Below are 17,246 nucleotides of genomic sequence, written 5' to 3' on the forward strand. Positions count from 1 at the left end.
AGCACTTTGCTTGGCTCACTCCCCTACCCTATCCTTGTAGCCCTGCGATTTGATCATGGCCAATCCTGCACATCTTTGGATTGTGGGAGGAAACCGGAGCACCCGGAGGAAACCCGCGCAGACACTGAAAGAATATGCAAACTCACCCAAGGCTGGAATTGAACCCAGTCGCTGGTGCTGTGAGGCAGCAGTGCTAACCACTGTACCACCTATTCTGCCACAAGTAATGAGGTTTATATCCCAAGAGAAATGGGTTGGAGATTTAAGCGCCCCTCGCTGTCTCTCTTGAAATCACCAGCTTCTGTTCTCCGTTTCCAGTCTTCGGTAGGTGTGTGCCAAAATTGGGCGATGTGGTGTACCCTGCCAACTTTACCATTGATGGTACCACCATGGGCAATGCCACAGCTGAAGAGGTGAAAGGTGCTGCTGGGTAAGTCTGTGCCAAGTGTTTTGAACAGCAGCCATTCTCAAATGCGTAAAAGGTGCTTTCTTCCCCTCCATGACATTGCCCAACTTCGCCCCTGTCTCAGGTCATCTGTTACAGAAACCCTCTCCCCTGTCCTTGTCACCTCCAGGACTTGCAATTCCAACACCCTCCTGCTTGGTTCCCACCCCACGTTCTCTCTCCCCCACCCCAGTCTCTGCTCTCCCTTGTCTTAATTCACAGCAAATCCTATTTCCCTCCTGTCCAAGGGCTCACTGACCTACACTGACTCCTGGTCTGGTAACACCTTGATTTTAAAGCTTTCATCCTTGTTGTCCAATCCCTCTCTATCTCTGTAACCTCCCATCAGCCCCCGCACAGCCCCCCGAGATACTGCGCTCCACTAATTCTGACCGCGATTTCACTCGCTCCGGCATTGGTGGCCGTGGCCTTCAGTGACCTGGACTCCAAACTCCGAAATATATCTAGGGGGGAGCTTATATTTCGGAGTTTGGAGCCCAGGTCACTGAAGGCCACGTCCACCAATGCGGAGCGAGTGAAATCGAGGAGGTCAGAATTAGAGCGATGCAGATGGGGGGGTCCCTCACCCTCGCACCTCTCCATCCTACTCGTCTCCTTTTAGACCCATCTCTTTGACCAAACGTTTGATCACCTGCCCCCTAGTACTTCCTCATCTTATTCGGTGTCACATTTCTGTTTGAGAGGCTGCTTGTGACATTAACAACTCATATTTTTTTGAACAGTTTGAGGTACTGAGCAAGGGGCTGGGGTGGGTGGGGAGGGAGCAGGAAAGGTTTTATGCAACATTGTTTTCCAAATGCTGTTTGTGTTGGAGTCTAACTGTTGGATTGTCCATTCCAGGGATCTGCTGAGCAGCTTCAATGCCAAGGAAGTCGGCATGAGGATTTTTGAGGATTTTACCAAGTCCTGGTATTGGATCTTAATGTGAGTTCCCTTTGCGTCTGCCAGCTCGCCGTGATTACCAGTTGGCATTTTGCCATTGATTAAATTTCACCCCTGCTGTCCCTCCCCAGTCCTACTCCCACAATCTGTTTTTATACCTCGGGCACGTTTCCCCTCGTGATGAGGAGAGGGGATGGAATGGGACAGCTCTTGGCCGACGAGATGGGAATCCCAATCCCAACCACTATCCCCACAATGGGCCAACTGGAACTAGCTTTAAAAATAAGACCGGGATAGGGCGACACGTGGCACAGTGGTTAGCACTGCAGCCTACGGAGCTGAGGACCCGGGTTCGAATCCCGGCTCTGTGTCCATGTGGAGTTTGCACATTCTCCCCGTGTCTGCATGGGTTTCATCCCCACAATCCAAAGATGGGCAGGGTAGGTGGATTGGTCACGCTAAATTGCCCCTTAATTGGGAAAAAAAAATTGGGGACTCTAAATTCATTTAAAAAAATAAGACCGGGATGAGGAGAAATACTTCCTCGGAGCGTCGATGGTCTGTGGAATTCTCTTCCCCACAAAGGCTACTGGTCATTGAATTTATCCAATGCAGAGTTAGATACATTTTTGACGGGCAGAGTTTCGTGCACAAGTACACCCAAGACCCTTTGTATTGCAGCTTCCTGCAGTTTTTCTCCATTTAAATAATACTCTGCTCTTTTGTCCTCCATTCCAAAATGATCAACTTCACATTTCCCTGCATTATTATCCAATTGCCAACTTTTTTGCCCATTTGCTTAATCTATCAATATCTCTTTGCAGACTGTCTGTATCCCTGTTGAAATTTGCCTTTCCAACTATTTTTGCGCCGTCTGCAAATTTAGCGACGGTTCATTAGCTTCATACCTAAATTAGTCAGACACTATTTCCCTTTCATGAAGCCATGCTGACTCTGCTTGATTAGATTCTGATTTTCCAAATAGAATCATAGAATTTACAGTGCAGAAGTGGGCCATTCGGCCCATCGGGTCTGCACCGGCTCTTGGAAAGAGCACCCTACCCAAGCCCACACCTCCCCCATATCCCCATAACCCAGTAACCCCACCCAACACTAAGGGCAATTTTGGACACTAAGGGCAATTTAGCATGGCCAATCCGCCTAACCTGCGCACCTTTAGACTGTGGGAGGAAACCGGAGCACCCGGAGGAAACCCACACACACATGGGGAGAACATGCAGACTCCACACAGACAGTGACCCAAGCCGGCAATCGAACCTGGTACCCTGGAGCTGTGAAGCAATTGTGCTATCCACAATGCTACCGTGCTGCTATTACTTCTCTAATTATTGATTCCAACATTTTGCCAACAATAGATGTTAGGCGAATCGGCCTATAGTTACCCACGTTTTGCCTCTCTCCCTTTTTTAATAGTACCAAGAATATAGTTGGAAAATTACATCTACTGTCTCTGTAATTACTTATTTTAGATCCTAGGATGCAAGCAATCCGGACCTGGGACTTAACGACCTTTAGCCCCATTAGTTTGTCTAATACTACTTCTCAAGTGATGATGATGGTATTTAATTCCTCCCCAGTATCCTTTAGTATTAATGGAATGTTCAAAGTATCTTCCACCGTCAAGACTGATGCAAAAGATCTGTTTTACTCCTCTGCCATTTCCCTTTCCCCATAACTATTTCCCCAGATTCATTTCCTTCGGGGCCTATGTTCATTTTTACTTCTCTCTTCCTTTTTATATATTTAAAGAAATGCTTATTGTCAGTTTTTACATTCCTCGCCTAGTTTGCCTTCCTCGTTTATTTTCTCTCTCTTTACTATCTTTTTAGTCCCCTTGCTGGATTCTGAATTCATCCCAATCTTCGGGGCTATCATTGACTTTTACCTCCTTATATGCCTTTTTTTTCAACTTAATTGTCTCCTTAACTTCTTTGGTTAGCTTATCCTGCCCTTAGAATGTTTCCTCCTTACTGGGATATATCTTTGCTGAGAGTCATGAATTACCTCCTTAACTGTCTGCCGGTCCTTGTTTACTGTCTTTCCTGCTAATCTATCCGTCCAGTCCACTTTAGCTAACTCTCTCCTCATTTCATTGTCATTTACTTTATTTAAACTAAACACAAGGTCAACGGCCATTTACCGTTGGCATTCAATTGACCGTACTTCACGCCGAGATTATGCTGGCACGTGAGGAATGGGGTGACTCCATGGTTTGCACTGCTGCCTCAGTGCCAGGGACCGGGTTCAATTCCAGCCGTGGATTTGCTCATTCTCCCTGTGTCTGTTCCCTCCGGGTGCTCTGGTTTCCTCCCGTAGTTCAAAGACGTGCAGGTTAGATGGATGGCCAGGCCAAATTGCTCCTTAATTGAAAAAAAGAGTCGGGTACTCTAAATTAAAAAAAAACTGCATCTAACCTTCATATTTTAGGACACTAAGGGGCAATTTAGCACAAAGATATGTAGGTTAGATGGAGTTTTTAAAAAATTTAAAGTACCCAATTATTTTTTCCAATTAAGGGGCAATTTGGCGTGGCCAATCAAACCACCATGCACACCTTTTTGGGCTGTGGGGGTGAGACCCATGCAGACACTGGGAGAATGTGCAAACTCCACATGGACAGTGACCCGGGCTGGAATCGAACCAGGGCCCTCATCGTCTGGAGGCAGCAGTGCTAACCACTGCATCACTGTGCTGCCCAGATTAGATGGAGTTATGGGGTTGTGGGGATAGGGTGGGAGGTTGCTCTTTCAGAGGGTCGGTGCAGACTCGATGGACCAAATGGCCTCCTTCTGCATTGTAGCAATTCTATGGGTCTACGGAATGTTTCCTACAATCTAGGAGAGTTGAAATGTAACCAGTAATCTAGCAAATAGATGGTGAAAGTTGACACAGTTTTTTTCTTTTTCTTTCTTCCCTGCTGCATACATCAAAAAAGAGGCCTGGTGATTGCTATGATTGTGAGTCTGCTGTTCCTGCTCCTCTTGAGGTTCTTGGCGGGAATTCTGGTCTGGATATTGATCATTGCCCTGATTGCTGTCATTGCCTATGGTACGTAACCGTTCCACTGCATCACTACTGAAGGGGATCAACAAAGTTAAATGGGGATTCAAACTGACAAGGGAGGGGGTTAACTGGAAAGTAGAGTCCTCAATCAGATTAATCATGATTTTAACAAATTGTAGAGCAGGCTGAAGGGGCTGAATGGCCTTCTCCTGCTCTGAGTCCATGTCTCCATACTACCTGCTAGCAGTACAACTGAGGAGAAGATTTGGGACCTTTGGGTAATTGCTTACAATCGCACCTCTGTTAAGAAGACTTGTGGAGACATAATTTCTGTTGCAAAGTTGACTTTATTGCAAGGAGTTTTGAAATAGGGATGCCTTACTACATCTGTAGCAAGTACAGTTTTATTATTTGAGGGATGTACTTGCGTTGGAAGCACGGTGGCACAGAGCCTCACAGCGCCGGGTTCAATTCCGGCCTCAAGTGACAGCCTGAGTAGAGTTTGCACATCCCTCTTGTGTCTGGGTGGGTTTCCTCCGGGTGCTCCGGTTTCCTCCCACAGTCCAAAAATGTGCAGCTTAGGTGGAATGGCCATGTTAAACTGCCCCTTAATGTCCAGGGATGTGCAGGTTAATGGGTCATTGGGATAGGGAGGGGAAGTGGGCATGGGTGGTGTGCTCTGTCAGAGGGTCGGTGCAGACTCGATGGGCTGAATAACCTTTTTGCACTGTAGGGTTTCTAATCCAGAGAAGGTTTACTGGGTTGACTCCTGGGATGAAGGAGTTTGCCTTCTGAGGAAAGGGTGAACAGGTCGGGGCTGTACCTGTTGGGTTGGGTTGGATTGGATTGGATTTATTTATTGTCACGTGTACTGAGGTACAGTGAAAAGTATTTTTCTGCAAGCAGCTCAACAGATCACTAAGTACATGGGAAGAAAAGGGAATAAAAGAAAATACATAATAGGGGGGGGTGGGGTGGGGGTGTGGGGGGGGGGTGGAGTGGGGGTGTGGGGGGGGGGGGGGGTGGGGGTGGGGGCTAATCACGTCCATATGTTTTGGTCCTGTCCAAAGCTAGAGGATTACTGGAAGGAGGTTTTTAGGGTAATTTCTAAAGTGGTGCATGTGAAACTGGACCTGGGCCCCCGGGAGGTCATATTCGGGGTGTCCAACCAGCCAGGGTTGGAAACGGGTGCAGAGGCAGATGTTGTAGCCTTCGCCCGAAGGCGGATCCTGGTATGTTGGAGAGTAACCTCTCCACCCTGTGCCCTGGCGTGGCAGGGGGACCTGTTGGAATTCTTGACTCTTGAGAAGGTTAAGTTTGAACTGAGGGAAGGGATGGAGGGTTCCACAATTCATGGGCATTATTCACTGTGCACTTTCAAGAACTGGATAACATTGAACATTAGTGGGGGGGTGGGAGGTGAGGGTTGGGAGGGGGAGGGGGGCTCTGTGTGTTAATGGTGACTATGGGTGATCCCCGATTTCTTTTGTCATTTGTTTATGTGAACATGCGGAGCCTTTGTGAGTTCCAGCAGTGCATCTTGTAGATGGAGTACACACTGCTGCTGCTGTGCGTGGGTGGTGGAGGGCTTCTGTGAAAGTAGGTAGTTGGAATGACAACCATAGAAAGCATTCTCCCTTATTGTTTCAATAGGAATGATGTATTTAATAGTTCCCTTGCTTTATCTAACACCATATTTAGTTCTGTATATAAAAACATTCTGTTCCCCCCACAATTTCACATGGGTAGAGGTTATCTAATTTTTAGAAGTGGGTAGTTTAAGAACCCTCCGTTAATTAATATGGGCAGAAACTTGAGTGGACTCCCTTTCTGCCTGCCCTGGTCTGAATTTTCCTTTACCCCACTGTGGCCAAGATCCAAGATTCCCAGGAAGAGGAATCGCCTGCATTCAAATTTTTAAAATCGCCGGTGTGAAGGGCGGCATTCTGAGTGTTTCCTTGCTTTCTGTCTTGTCTTCACTCAGGTATTTGGCACTGCTACTGGGAGTATGACGAGCTGAACAAAAGAGGAGCTACCATCACGACTGTCGGGATCACCACAGATATCGCGGTCTACGGACAAGTCAAGGAGACCTGGCTGGCTATTTGTGAGTGTCTGTCAGCAGCCGTGTGTGTGTGTGTGTGTGTGTGTCAGACACACAGCAGTCACCCTACAGCACATGTTAAACCCGCAGCCTCTGCACTGAGGAAATAATGCTTTGGGAGCAGTGGAGGGGGATGGGTTAGTATTAATGTCCCAATTGCAACCTCAAGGCTCTCCTTCTGAAATCAGAGAATTGCGTGGGCCTTTCAGCCCATGATACCTGTGCTAATTCTCCGAAGGAGCAATTTACTTGGTGTCATTCCCACACTTTCACCTGTGCCCTACTCATTCTTCCCTAACCCTAACCCTAACCCTCATAGGAGGAGGTGGTTGCGTAATGGTATTGACACTGGATTAGTAATACAGAGACCCAGGGTAATGCTCAGCGGTCCTGGGTTCAAATCCCACCACGGCAGATGGTAAAATCTGAATTAATTTTTTTTAAAATCTGGAATTAAAAGTCGAATGATGATCATGAAACCTTTGCCGATTGTTGTTTAAAAAAAGCCCCATCTGGTTCACTAATGTCCTTCAGGGAAGGAAATCTGCCATCCTTACCCAGCCTGGCCTATACGTGACCCACACAGTGATAGAGATAGAGAAATACAGCAGAGAACAGGCCCTTCGGCCCACAATGTTGTGCCGTACTTCTGTCCTAGGTTAATCATAGAATTTTGGACACTAAGGGCAATTTATCATGGCCAATCCACCCAACCTGCACATCTTTGGACTGTGACAGGAAACCGGAGTACCCTGAGGAAACCCATGCGCACACGGGGAGGATGTGCAGACTCCACACGGACAGTGACCCAAGTCAAAATCGAACTTGGGACCCTGGAGCTGTGAAGCAATTGTGCTATCCACAATGCAACGGTGCTGCCCTTAAGAAATTAATCTACACTCCATTATTCTACCCTAATCCATGTACCTATCCAATAGCCGCTTGAAGGTCCCTAACGTTTCCGACTCAACTACTTCCACAGGCAGTGCATTGCATTCCATGCCCCCACTACTCTCTGGGTAAAGAACCTACCCCTGACATCCCCCCTATATCTTCCACCATTTACCTTAAATTTATGTCCCCTTGTAATGGTTTGTTCCACCCGGGGGAAAAGTCTCTGACTGTCTATCTATTCCCCGATCATCTTATAAACCTCCATTAAGTCGCCCCTCATCCTTCTCCGTTCTAATGAGAAAAGGCCTAGCACCCTCAATCTTTCCTCGTAAGACCTACTCTCCATTCCAGGCAACATCCTGGTAAATCTCCTTTGCACCTTTCCAAACCTTCCACATCCTTCCTAAAATGAGGTGATGTGGGGTGACTCTTAACTGCCCCCCACTGAAATGGCCGAGCAGGTTACTCAGTTCAAGGACGATTAGGAATGGGCGGCAAATGCTGACCCAGCCAGAGATGCCCACATCCCAAGAAAGAAAAAATATACAATTCCCTCTTGAATGCCTCAATTGAAATGTCACCATCACGCCGTCCTTGCCATTTGCTGTGTGTCACCATTGCATAGTTTGCCAATTGCCTTAAATCTGCATTCTCGATTCTTCCACTAATGGAAACAATTTCACCCAATTTGCCCAGTCCCCTCAGGATTTTAAACAAATCAAATCCCCTCTCAGCCTTCGCTTCTGCAAGGAGAACAGTCCCAAGCTGCTCCAAACTATATACATCACTGAAGTTCCTGATCCCGGGAACCATTTTTGTGAATCTTTTGTGCTTTTGTATTCTGGATCGTGCACCCTTGTGGAGAACAGAGGCTGTGTGTGTCTGAATGTATAATCTTCCTATTTACAGTGATCATCCTGGTGGTCATGGAGATTATAATCCTGCTGCTACTGATCTTCCTAAGGAAGAGAATCCTGATCGCAATTGCACTCATCAAGGAAGCCAGCAAGTAGGTGTGCTCGTTTGTTTACAGCTCGTGCCCGCTCGCTCACTATAAAACATAGAACATAGAACAGTACAGCACAGAACAGGCCCTTCGGCCCTCGATGTTGTGCCGAGCCTTGATCACCCTACTCAAACCCAAGTATCCACCCTATACCCGTAACCCAACAACCCCCCCCCCCCCTCCTTAACCTTACTTTTTTTTAGGACACTACGGGCAATTTAGCATGGCCAATCCACCTAACCCGCACATCTTTGGACTGTGGGAGGAAACCGGAGCACCCGGAGGAAACCCACGCACACACGGGGAGGACGTGCAGACTCCGCACAGACAGTGACCCAGCCGGGAATCGAACCTGGGACCCTGGAGCTGTGAAGCATTTATGCTAACCACCATGCTACCGTGCTGCCCACAATGCTGCTGCTGGACTATCTGTCCAGGAACCTCGCTGGCAAACCCCGGTAACTGGGTAATATTTGCTGTGGTACAGTAGTTCCTGTTGCCACCCTGTAAATGTGTGTTGGATGGGTCTGGAAAGTCAGTGAGACACTCGTCTTGGCCCTCGACATTTTAGATTTTCGGTCCCAACCTTCAAATTTTCCCATCGTGCCCATGTCTCCTTGATTTGTCCATAGACCGCGATATCTGTGGTGATCTCGACAGCCGTGATGGTGGATGCTTTTTTTCTTCATCATACTCCCAGTCGCAGTGCCAAATATCATAGAAGCGTCGAATCCCTACAGTGCAGAAGGAGGCCATCTGGCCTATTGAGTCGGCACTGACCTTCTGAAAGAGCACCCCAACCTAGGCCCACTCCCCCACCCTGTCCCTGTTAATCCACCTCACCTTTGGACACTAAGGGGCAATTTAGCATGGCCAATCCACCTAACCTGCATATCTTTGGACTATGAGAGGAAAGCGGAGCATCCGGAGGAAACCCACACAGACACAGAGAATGTGCAAACTTCACACAGACAGTGACCCAAGGCTGAAATAGAACCCGGGTCCCTGGTGCTGTGAGGCAGCAGTGCGAACCACTGTGCCACCCTCTAAAGGAAAAGGCAAGGCAGAAAAGTTTCCCTACCTCCATTACCTCTACCACGAGAGCATTGGCCAACACACGCACAGACATGATGGTTGATCTTGTGGTACTGGAAAGCATTCCCTCTTCTGTTTCGGGACAGGAGGAGGCCATTCGGCCCCTCGAGCCTGTTCCATCATTCAACGAGAGCACGGCCGATCTGCAACCTAACTCCCAGGCCCTGACTATCCGGCTCTGACACCAGTGGGCATTCTCACAGGCAGGATGGGAAACTTTAAAGGGTGGGACAAGAAAATCATGCCCCAAATAGCCACCTTTGCCCCATATCCCCTCACACCACTGGCTAACAACAATCAATTATTCTCCAATTCAAAATTAACCATCGATCCAGCATCAACTGCCCTTTGTGGAAGAGAGTTCCTAACGTTTACTACCCCTTTGTGTGTAGAATGTTTCCCAATTTCACTCCCAAAAGGCATGGCACTAATTTTTGCTGCTCCCTGAGTGGGTGGTCGGTGTTTGGAATCCTCTTCCCCAGCAAGCAATGGCGACTAGGGGGGGGGGGGGGGGGGGGGGGGGGGTGATTAATTAAATATATTCAAGGCCGAGTTGGTCAGATTTTTCATTGATGAGGGAGTTAACGGTAGTGAGGGACAGGCAGGGAAGTCAGTTCAAAATCAGTTTAGCCGTGATCTAATTGAATGGTGGAGAATAGCCGAATGGTCTCTTCCTCCTTCCTCTTCTGTATTTTCCTCTCTTTTTATTTTGTGACTAATTTTCAGTAACTGTGATGGATGTGAAATAACTTTCTGTTTTTGCTTTTTCTCCTCTCCAACAGGGCGATTGGTCACATTATGTCATCGCTTGTTTACCCCTTATTCACCTTTCTCCTATTGGTGATCTGTGTGGCGTACTGGGGAATGATTGCTCTGTATCCTTTAGCTGCTCTGACTCAGGATGAAGTTTTTCTGAATTTACATTGGAATTGGTGGGCTCGGATTATCTTGTGTGTTGTAAGGTGGGGTGGAATGACCAAAGTGCCTTGCATTGCCGATCCTCAACAATAACATGTATTCCTATAGCACCAATGTAATATAACATTCCAAGATGCTTCACAAGAGTATTATAATACAAACCTTGACAACGCCTAGCCATATGAGGGGATATTAGATCAGAGGGCAGAAATCTTGGTGAAGTAGTTAGGTTTTCAAGAAGCCTCTTAAAGGGAGAGAGAAGAGAGGTTTAGGGAATCGCTACAGTGCAGGAGGGGCCATTCAGCCAGTTGAGTCCCTGTACCGACCTACCGCATGTGCATCCCACCTGGGACTCATCCCCAGCCCTGTCCCCTTAACACCACCTAACCTTTGGACACTTGGGGGCAATTTAGCAAGGCCAATTCACCTAACCTGCGCACCCACCCGGCTTATTCACTCTTCCAACTTCATCCATCGGGCAGGAGATACAAACGTCGAGAACACGCACTAACAGATTCAGAAACAGCTTCTTCCCGCTGTTACTAGGTTCCTAAACGACCCCTCTTATTGACTGACCTGATCTCCTCCACACATCTTCTGGTACCTGAGTAGTTACTTACCCTCCTGAAAATTACCCGATGCCTTGTGTCTCTGAGTTACATTGCGTATTTATGTTTTGCCCTATTTTCTTTCATGTATGGAACGATTTGCCTGGAACTGTACAACAGAACAATACTTTTCACTGGTCCTCGGTACACGTGACACTAAGCAAATCCAACCAATCTTTGGACTGTGGGAGGAAACTGGAGCACCGGCGGGAACTCACCCAGACACTGGGAGACTGTCCAAATGCCACACCATCAGCCACCCAAGGTTGGAATTTGAACCGGGGTCCCTGGTGCTGAGAGACAGCAGTGTGACCACTGTGACACTGTGAGCTTGGGGTGCAGCCATTAATAGTGGAGCGATTGAAACCAGGGATGTTAAGAGGGCAGAAGCGGAGACGGTTTGGAAGTGATTGCGGAGGTAGGGAGGGTGAGGGTTATGGCGAGATTTGAAAATGCGGAGAGGAATTTTTAATCAAATGTATTTAAGCAGGAGCAGGTGCAGGTCTGTGAGGACAGAGATGGTGAGGAGCGGGACATGCTCCGGGTCAAGCACAGGTAGCAGTGCTTTGGCTGACCTGAAATGACACGAGGGTAGAATGTGGGAGGTGTGGTAGAGTGGGTGCCGTCGGTGTATGCAGGTAGACTAATATTGGTTTGGGATGGTGATGCCAAGGTCAGCATGTCGATGACCCCTGAACAAGTCCGATGGCCGTCAATTCGGAGGGTCAGTTCCTTTCACCACTTGGACTGACCTGAGATTTTTGTGAATTTCATTTCAAGCTCTTTCTGGTCTCTTCCTGTTTCTTTGACATTCGCTGCTATTTAGATACCTCGCCACATCAGGAGAGCCTCTGTATCGGGTGGTGAATTTGGGCTCCCCGTCACCCAGCTGCAATGCCATCTCTGGAAATGAAACCTGTAACCCCATGGTAAGTACACACATCCGACACGCAGGGTGATATGTTATAACAAAGACCAATGCAGCATAGGAACAGGCCATTCGACCCTCCAAGCCTGCGCCAATCACATATCCTATCCAGACCAACCGCCTGTATCTTTCTATACCCCGTCTGTTCATGTGCCTACCCCAGATTAAGTACGCGCCCACCCCATGTCCCACTTTGGAGGCAAGTATGGAGGCACGGTGGCATTTAATCAAACGGGAGCATCCCATATCTCCTGATTAATTCTGGGATGACAAACCTCCTGGATTTCCAGCCACAATGGTACGAACAAATAAAATTGGGAATGCTAATGAGCTAGAACTGGTGGAATGCAGACAGCTGTGGATCGTGGACTAGAAGAGATAGGGAGGGGGTCGTTTATGGGAAGTCAGTTCAAATCCTACCCCCACCCTTTGTGTGTAGAGCTATTTCTTATTTCTCTCTTTATTATATCCTAATCCAGCCAACCCACCCAGCAAGGAGCTTCTCTCTCTCTTTCTCTCTTGATCAACCTATCATTCCCTTATTACCTTGAAAACATGGTCAAATCTACCTTGATCCTCTCAATAGCCGAAATACAAACCCTTCTTGTCATCTTACCCCCCTCGTCTTTAACACTTTCTGACCCGATATCATTCTGGTAAATCAACGCTGCATTCAAATGGACATGGACCCCCTGCCCACCCCAAACCACCACCTCAGCCCGCACGATTCCTTGCATCAGCCCAGTTTTGAGATTTCCACCATTCTAAAGTAATCTGTTCTATCTTTTTAACATGGGTTACCTCACATTTGCCTGCAGTGAAATCTGCCTTCATTCTTTTCCATTTGCCTAAGACATGAATATCCCTTTGCAGTTTTAACCTTCCCATTACTCACTGACATGCTGCTTATTTTTGTGTCATTGGCAAACTTGAGAGATTCTAATCTCATTCTCTTAAATTCACTAATGAATACAGAAAACACTGAGACACACACTAGCTTCACAGCGGCAGCACAACATGCAATTCATTTCCATCCTGGAGGGTTTTTTAAATTCCAGTTTCAATTCCTGAAAAACCTGAATGCAAAATTCACAACAGTCCAGAGTGTACGATTTGAAACTCTGCTTTCTGAATCATTAGCTCAGGACTCCAGATTAAAAACATAACCAACACATTGTGAACCAGAAGATAAACTCACGGTTGCACTTTCAATTCTGCGATTGCCTGATATCTTGTACGTTGCAATCTCTCCGCTTCCTTCATGTATCTGATGTCTTTGGAAGTTATTCAGAAGTTGGCAACCAATTCATTCTCTCTGGCATTTCCTGTAAGGAGCTTCTGCAAGGGGCACAAATTGACAACTTCTTCAATCAACCAAAATCTGCATCTCCAATCAAGCAACCCTTCACCCAGTCTTTGCGAAAACTTACATTCCCAGAATGGAGGAATGCCCTCTCTTGTCACTTTTCCCCAATGCAATTGCTAACACCTTTTTCAGGATGAGAAAAGTAGACTCAACTAACAGATTCTGAGCTCAAAGCTGAATCTTGGTGTTTCATTTTTATAACTTAAAGATTCAGGTTTCTCCAATCTTGCACCTGCTTTAACATTTTTATATTGCCTCTCCTCTGTCATTCATCCAAAATGCATCAGCTCCCATTTCTCAGTATGTAAAAATGACAGAGCACCTTGAGGTAAAGTCACCAGTAGTCCCAGATGAGTACAGACTGCTTTCCCCTTTGAGAGGGAGAGCTGACTGGTGGTGATTTAACCTGAGGATCACCACACCTCAGGCGAGGGGCAAGTTTGAGAAGCCTTCCTGAATAACCTTAGCCGGTACGGGAATTGAACCCTCGCTGCTGGCCTCTCTCGGCATCACAAACCAGCTGTCCCGCCAATTGAGCTAAGCCAGCCCCGGTCGCAGAGCGCACTAATGCCAAAGCAAAATACTGTATCTGTTGAAAATTTGAAATAAGAGTGAAAAAGCTGAAAACCTCTGGTGAAAGGTCACCAACCTGAAATATTGACTCAATTCCATTCTCCCCGTGTGTGTGTGGGCTTCCTGCAGGTGCTCCTGTTTTCTTCCACAGTCCAAAGATGTGCAGGTTAGGTGGATTGGCCATGCTACATTGCCCGTTTGGGTCCAAAAGGTTAGGTGGGGTTACGGGAATAGGATGGGGTGTGGGCCTATGTAGGGTGCTTTTTGAAGGGTCGGTGTAGACTTGATGGGCCAAATGGCCTCCTGCACTGTTTCTATGAATTTCTGAAGCTGCCTGTCCTGCTGAGTATTTCCAGTATTTTTTATTTCAATTTCAGTGTACTGTGTATCTATTCATTTCGCCAGACTGCCTCTAACCCGTCTAACTGCGACTCCGCTCCTCCACGTGGAGCGCATTTTCAATTTTCCTATAGCGTACAGACATTGACATTCTGTCCTGCACACACCCCAAGCCGAGGTCATGGGTGTGTATCAGACGTAGCAATGATCCTAATACGAAGCACTGGCTTAGCCAGATGATCTGAAATAAGAGCCTTTTTCTTCTCTTCCGCAGGCTTTCAATGCCTCCATGTACGACTGTGAAGGGGTAAAATGTGCCTTCTACAAATACAACGACGAGGGCCTCTTACAGCGCAACCTCTTCAATCTGCAGATCTACAACATTATTGGCTTCCTTTGGTGCATGAACTTTGTCATTGCCCTGGGTCAGTGCACTCTGGCAGGGGCCTTCGCCTCCTATTACTGGGCCTTCAAGAAACCAGGAGATATTCCCCATTTCCCAGTGTCCAGCGCCTTTATTCGCAGCCTCAGGTGAGTTCCCCTGACTTAGATGGAGTTTGGGGCCGGAATGTTTTTTTAGTCCCATTGTAATAGCTTCTTAGCCAGAATTGGGGGGAGGTTTGGCAGGTGGAATGCAATGTGGGAGATTGTGAGGTTGTCCACTTTGGCAGGAAGGATAGAAAAGCCAAATATTATTTAAATGGAGAGAAGAAATATGGCGGGACAATACAGGCTCAAATGTACAACTTTGGGGGAGTACGGAATCAGCGGGAACTCGGGGTCTAGTGCATAATTCTCTGAGGTGGCCAGGCAGGTTGAAACAGTTGTTAAGGCGGCTTATAGCATCCTTGGGTTTATAAATAGAGGCATAGAATATAAAAGCAAGGAAGTGATGCCACACCTCTACAAATCATTGGTCAGACCACATTTAGAGTATTGTGTTCCGTTCTGGGCACCTTATTGAAGGAAGGATGTTAAAGCCCCGGAGAGAGTGTAGAGGAGATTTACTAGAATGATACCAGGAATGAGGAATTTAGGGCAGCACGGTGGCCTAGTGGTTAGCACAACCGCCTCACGGCGCTGAGGTCCCAGGTTCGATCCCGGCTCTGGGTCACTGTCCGCGTGGAGTTTGCACATTCTCCCCATGTCTGCGTGGGTTTCGCCCCACAACCCAAAAATGTGCAGAGTAGGTGGATTGGCCACACTAAATTGCCCCTTAATTGGAAAAAATAATTGGGCAATCTAAATAAAAAAAAAAAAAAAAAGGAATGAGGAATTTTAGATACAAGGAAAGATTGGAGAAATGGGGCTTGTTTACTTTGGAGCAGAGAAGATGAAGAGGCGACCTTACTGAGGTGTTCAAAATTCTGAACAATTTTGCCGTGGTAAAGAATGATATTCTGTTTCCACTAGTTGGTATGTCAGTGACTAGGCATCAGAAATTCAAGATGGTCAGCAAGAGAGCGTGGAGTGAGATGAGGAGAAACATCTTTACTCCGGCTTGTTGGGGTTTGGAATACGCTGCCTGGGAGAGTGGTGGAGGTGGGTTCCATAGGAAGTTTCAAAAGAGATTGAAAAGAGATTCAAGAGATTTCAAAAGAGATTCCATAGGAGGGTTCAAAAGAGAGCTGGTATATATTTGAAAGTGATGCATTTTAGAGGGTTACGGAGATAGGGCAGGGGAATGGGGCTAGCTAGGTTGCTCATTTGGGAGCCGGTGCAGACACGATGGGCAGAATAGCCTCGTTCTGTGCTACAGATAACAGACAAATAACAGACTGCAGAACGTTGAAGAGGGACCCAGGTGACCTTGTACATGTATCACAAAACGTCAGCCTGCAGATACTGCAGGTGATTGGGAAAGTGAATGGAGTTTTGGGCTTTAACGCAAAGGGGATGGAGTATAGAAGTAGGGAAGCCTTGTTACAAATGTACAGGGCGACTACTCCTTGAATACTGTTTACATTTCTGGCCACCTTGATTTATATTGAATTATAAGCAGTTCAAAGAAGGTGCACGAGGCTGATGCCTGGGACAATGGATTTTGTCTTATGAGGAAAGGATGAATAGTTTGAGCCTACACTCATTCGGAGAATGAGAGGTGATTCATTAAAACAGATGAGATTCTGAGGGTGGATTCTGAGAGGATGTTTCCTCGTGGGGCTAGGGAAATTTAGAACTAGGGGTTAAGGTTTCCGAATGAGGGCTTTCTCATTTAAGACAGAGATGAGGAAGAACTTCTCCTCTGAGGGTCGTTAGACTTTGGAATCCTCTCCCTCGGAAAACAGTGAAGGTTGAGTGATTGCGTATATCCATGGTTGAGTTCGGCAGATTTTTGGTGGGCGAGGGAGGCCAATGATTATGAAGGGACAAGCAGGCAGGAAAGTGGATTTAAGGCCACAATCAGATTGGTCATTATCGTATTGCAAGGTGGCGCAGGCTCGAGGGGCCGAATGGCAGTACCGCATCACCTCTCAAGTGTTTTCTAGAGAATAAAGGCCCAGCTATTTGAAGGTGAGAGAAACCTGATCTAACCTTGCCTGACATCCACACTCGATACACAGCAGGAAGCACAGGACAGTGAGCAGGAATCATCAATGCTCCTATCCTATTTATCTCTATTTCCCAGCCAGTAACACAGAGCTGAACCGTTTATATTTTACTCTGTAAGGTTTGGTGCAGCGTGAGGGCTCGATTTGTCCCACTGGATGATCAAGGAGCGAGACAGGAGGATTGTGGATGAAAATGTACCTGCTTGCTTGCTGTGAGCAAGATGTCAGTGGGATTGATGATGTTTGGCTTCTTTGGCCCCTAGGTATCATACTGGCTCACTAGCGTTTGGAGCGCTGATCCTAACAATCGTTCAGCTTATCAGAATTATCCTGGAATACCTGGACCACAAGCTAAAGAGTAAGTGCCTCAAATTCAAAACCCAGTCTTTTTCTATATGTCTGACTCGCCTTGAGTGGGGAAGAGAACGGTTCAAAGAATCTGCACGGCCAATGATGGGAGACTGTGTATCAGTGCGATTGGGACGAGTCTG

At 47.1% G+C, this 17,246-nt stretch overlaps 1 protein-coding gene across 1 annotated transcript in view; it reads left to right on the plus strand.

Annotated features, from left to right (window-relative positions):
• The window catches only part of LOC119976488 (choline transporter-like protein 4), a 105,616-nt gene that overhangs the window by 65,124 nt on the left and 23,246 nt on the right, over positions 1 to 17,246 (plus strand). Inside the window, exons 8-16 of the mRNA XM_038817029.1 lie at positions 319 to 430; positions 1,307 to 1,390; positions 4,305 to 4,417; positions 6,357 to 6,479; positions 8,280 to 8,379; positions 10,254 to 10,346; positions 11,824 to 11,926; positions 14,478 to 14,734; positions 17,019 to 17,113. Coding sequence (XP_038672957.1) covers positions 319 to 430; positions 1,307 to 1,390; positions 4,305 to 4,417; positions 6,357 to 6,479; positions 8,280 to 8,379; positions 10,254 to 10,346; positions 11,824 to 11,926; positions 14,478 to 14,734; positions 17,019 to 17,113 — 1,080 coding nt within the window. The remainder of the gene's footprint in view (positions 1 to 318; positions 431 to 1,306; positions 1,391 to 4,304; positions 4,418 to 6,356; positions 6,480 to 8,279; positions 8,380 to 10,253; positions 10,347 to 11,823; positions 11,927 to 14,477; positions 14,735 to 17,018; positions 17,114 to 17,246) is intronic.

Source organism: Scyliorhinus canicula, chromosome 13 (assembly GCF_902713615.1).
Source record: "Scyliorhinus canicula chromosome 13, sScyCan1.1, whole genome shotgun sequence".
Classification (NCBI taxonomy): Eukaryota; Metazoa; Chordata; class Chondrichthyes; order Carcharhiniformes; family Scyliorhinidae; genus Scyliorhinus; species Scyliorhinus canicula.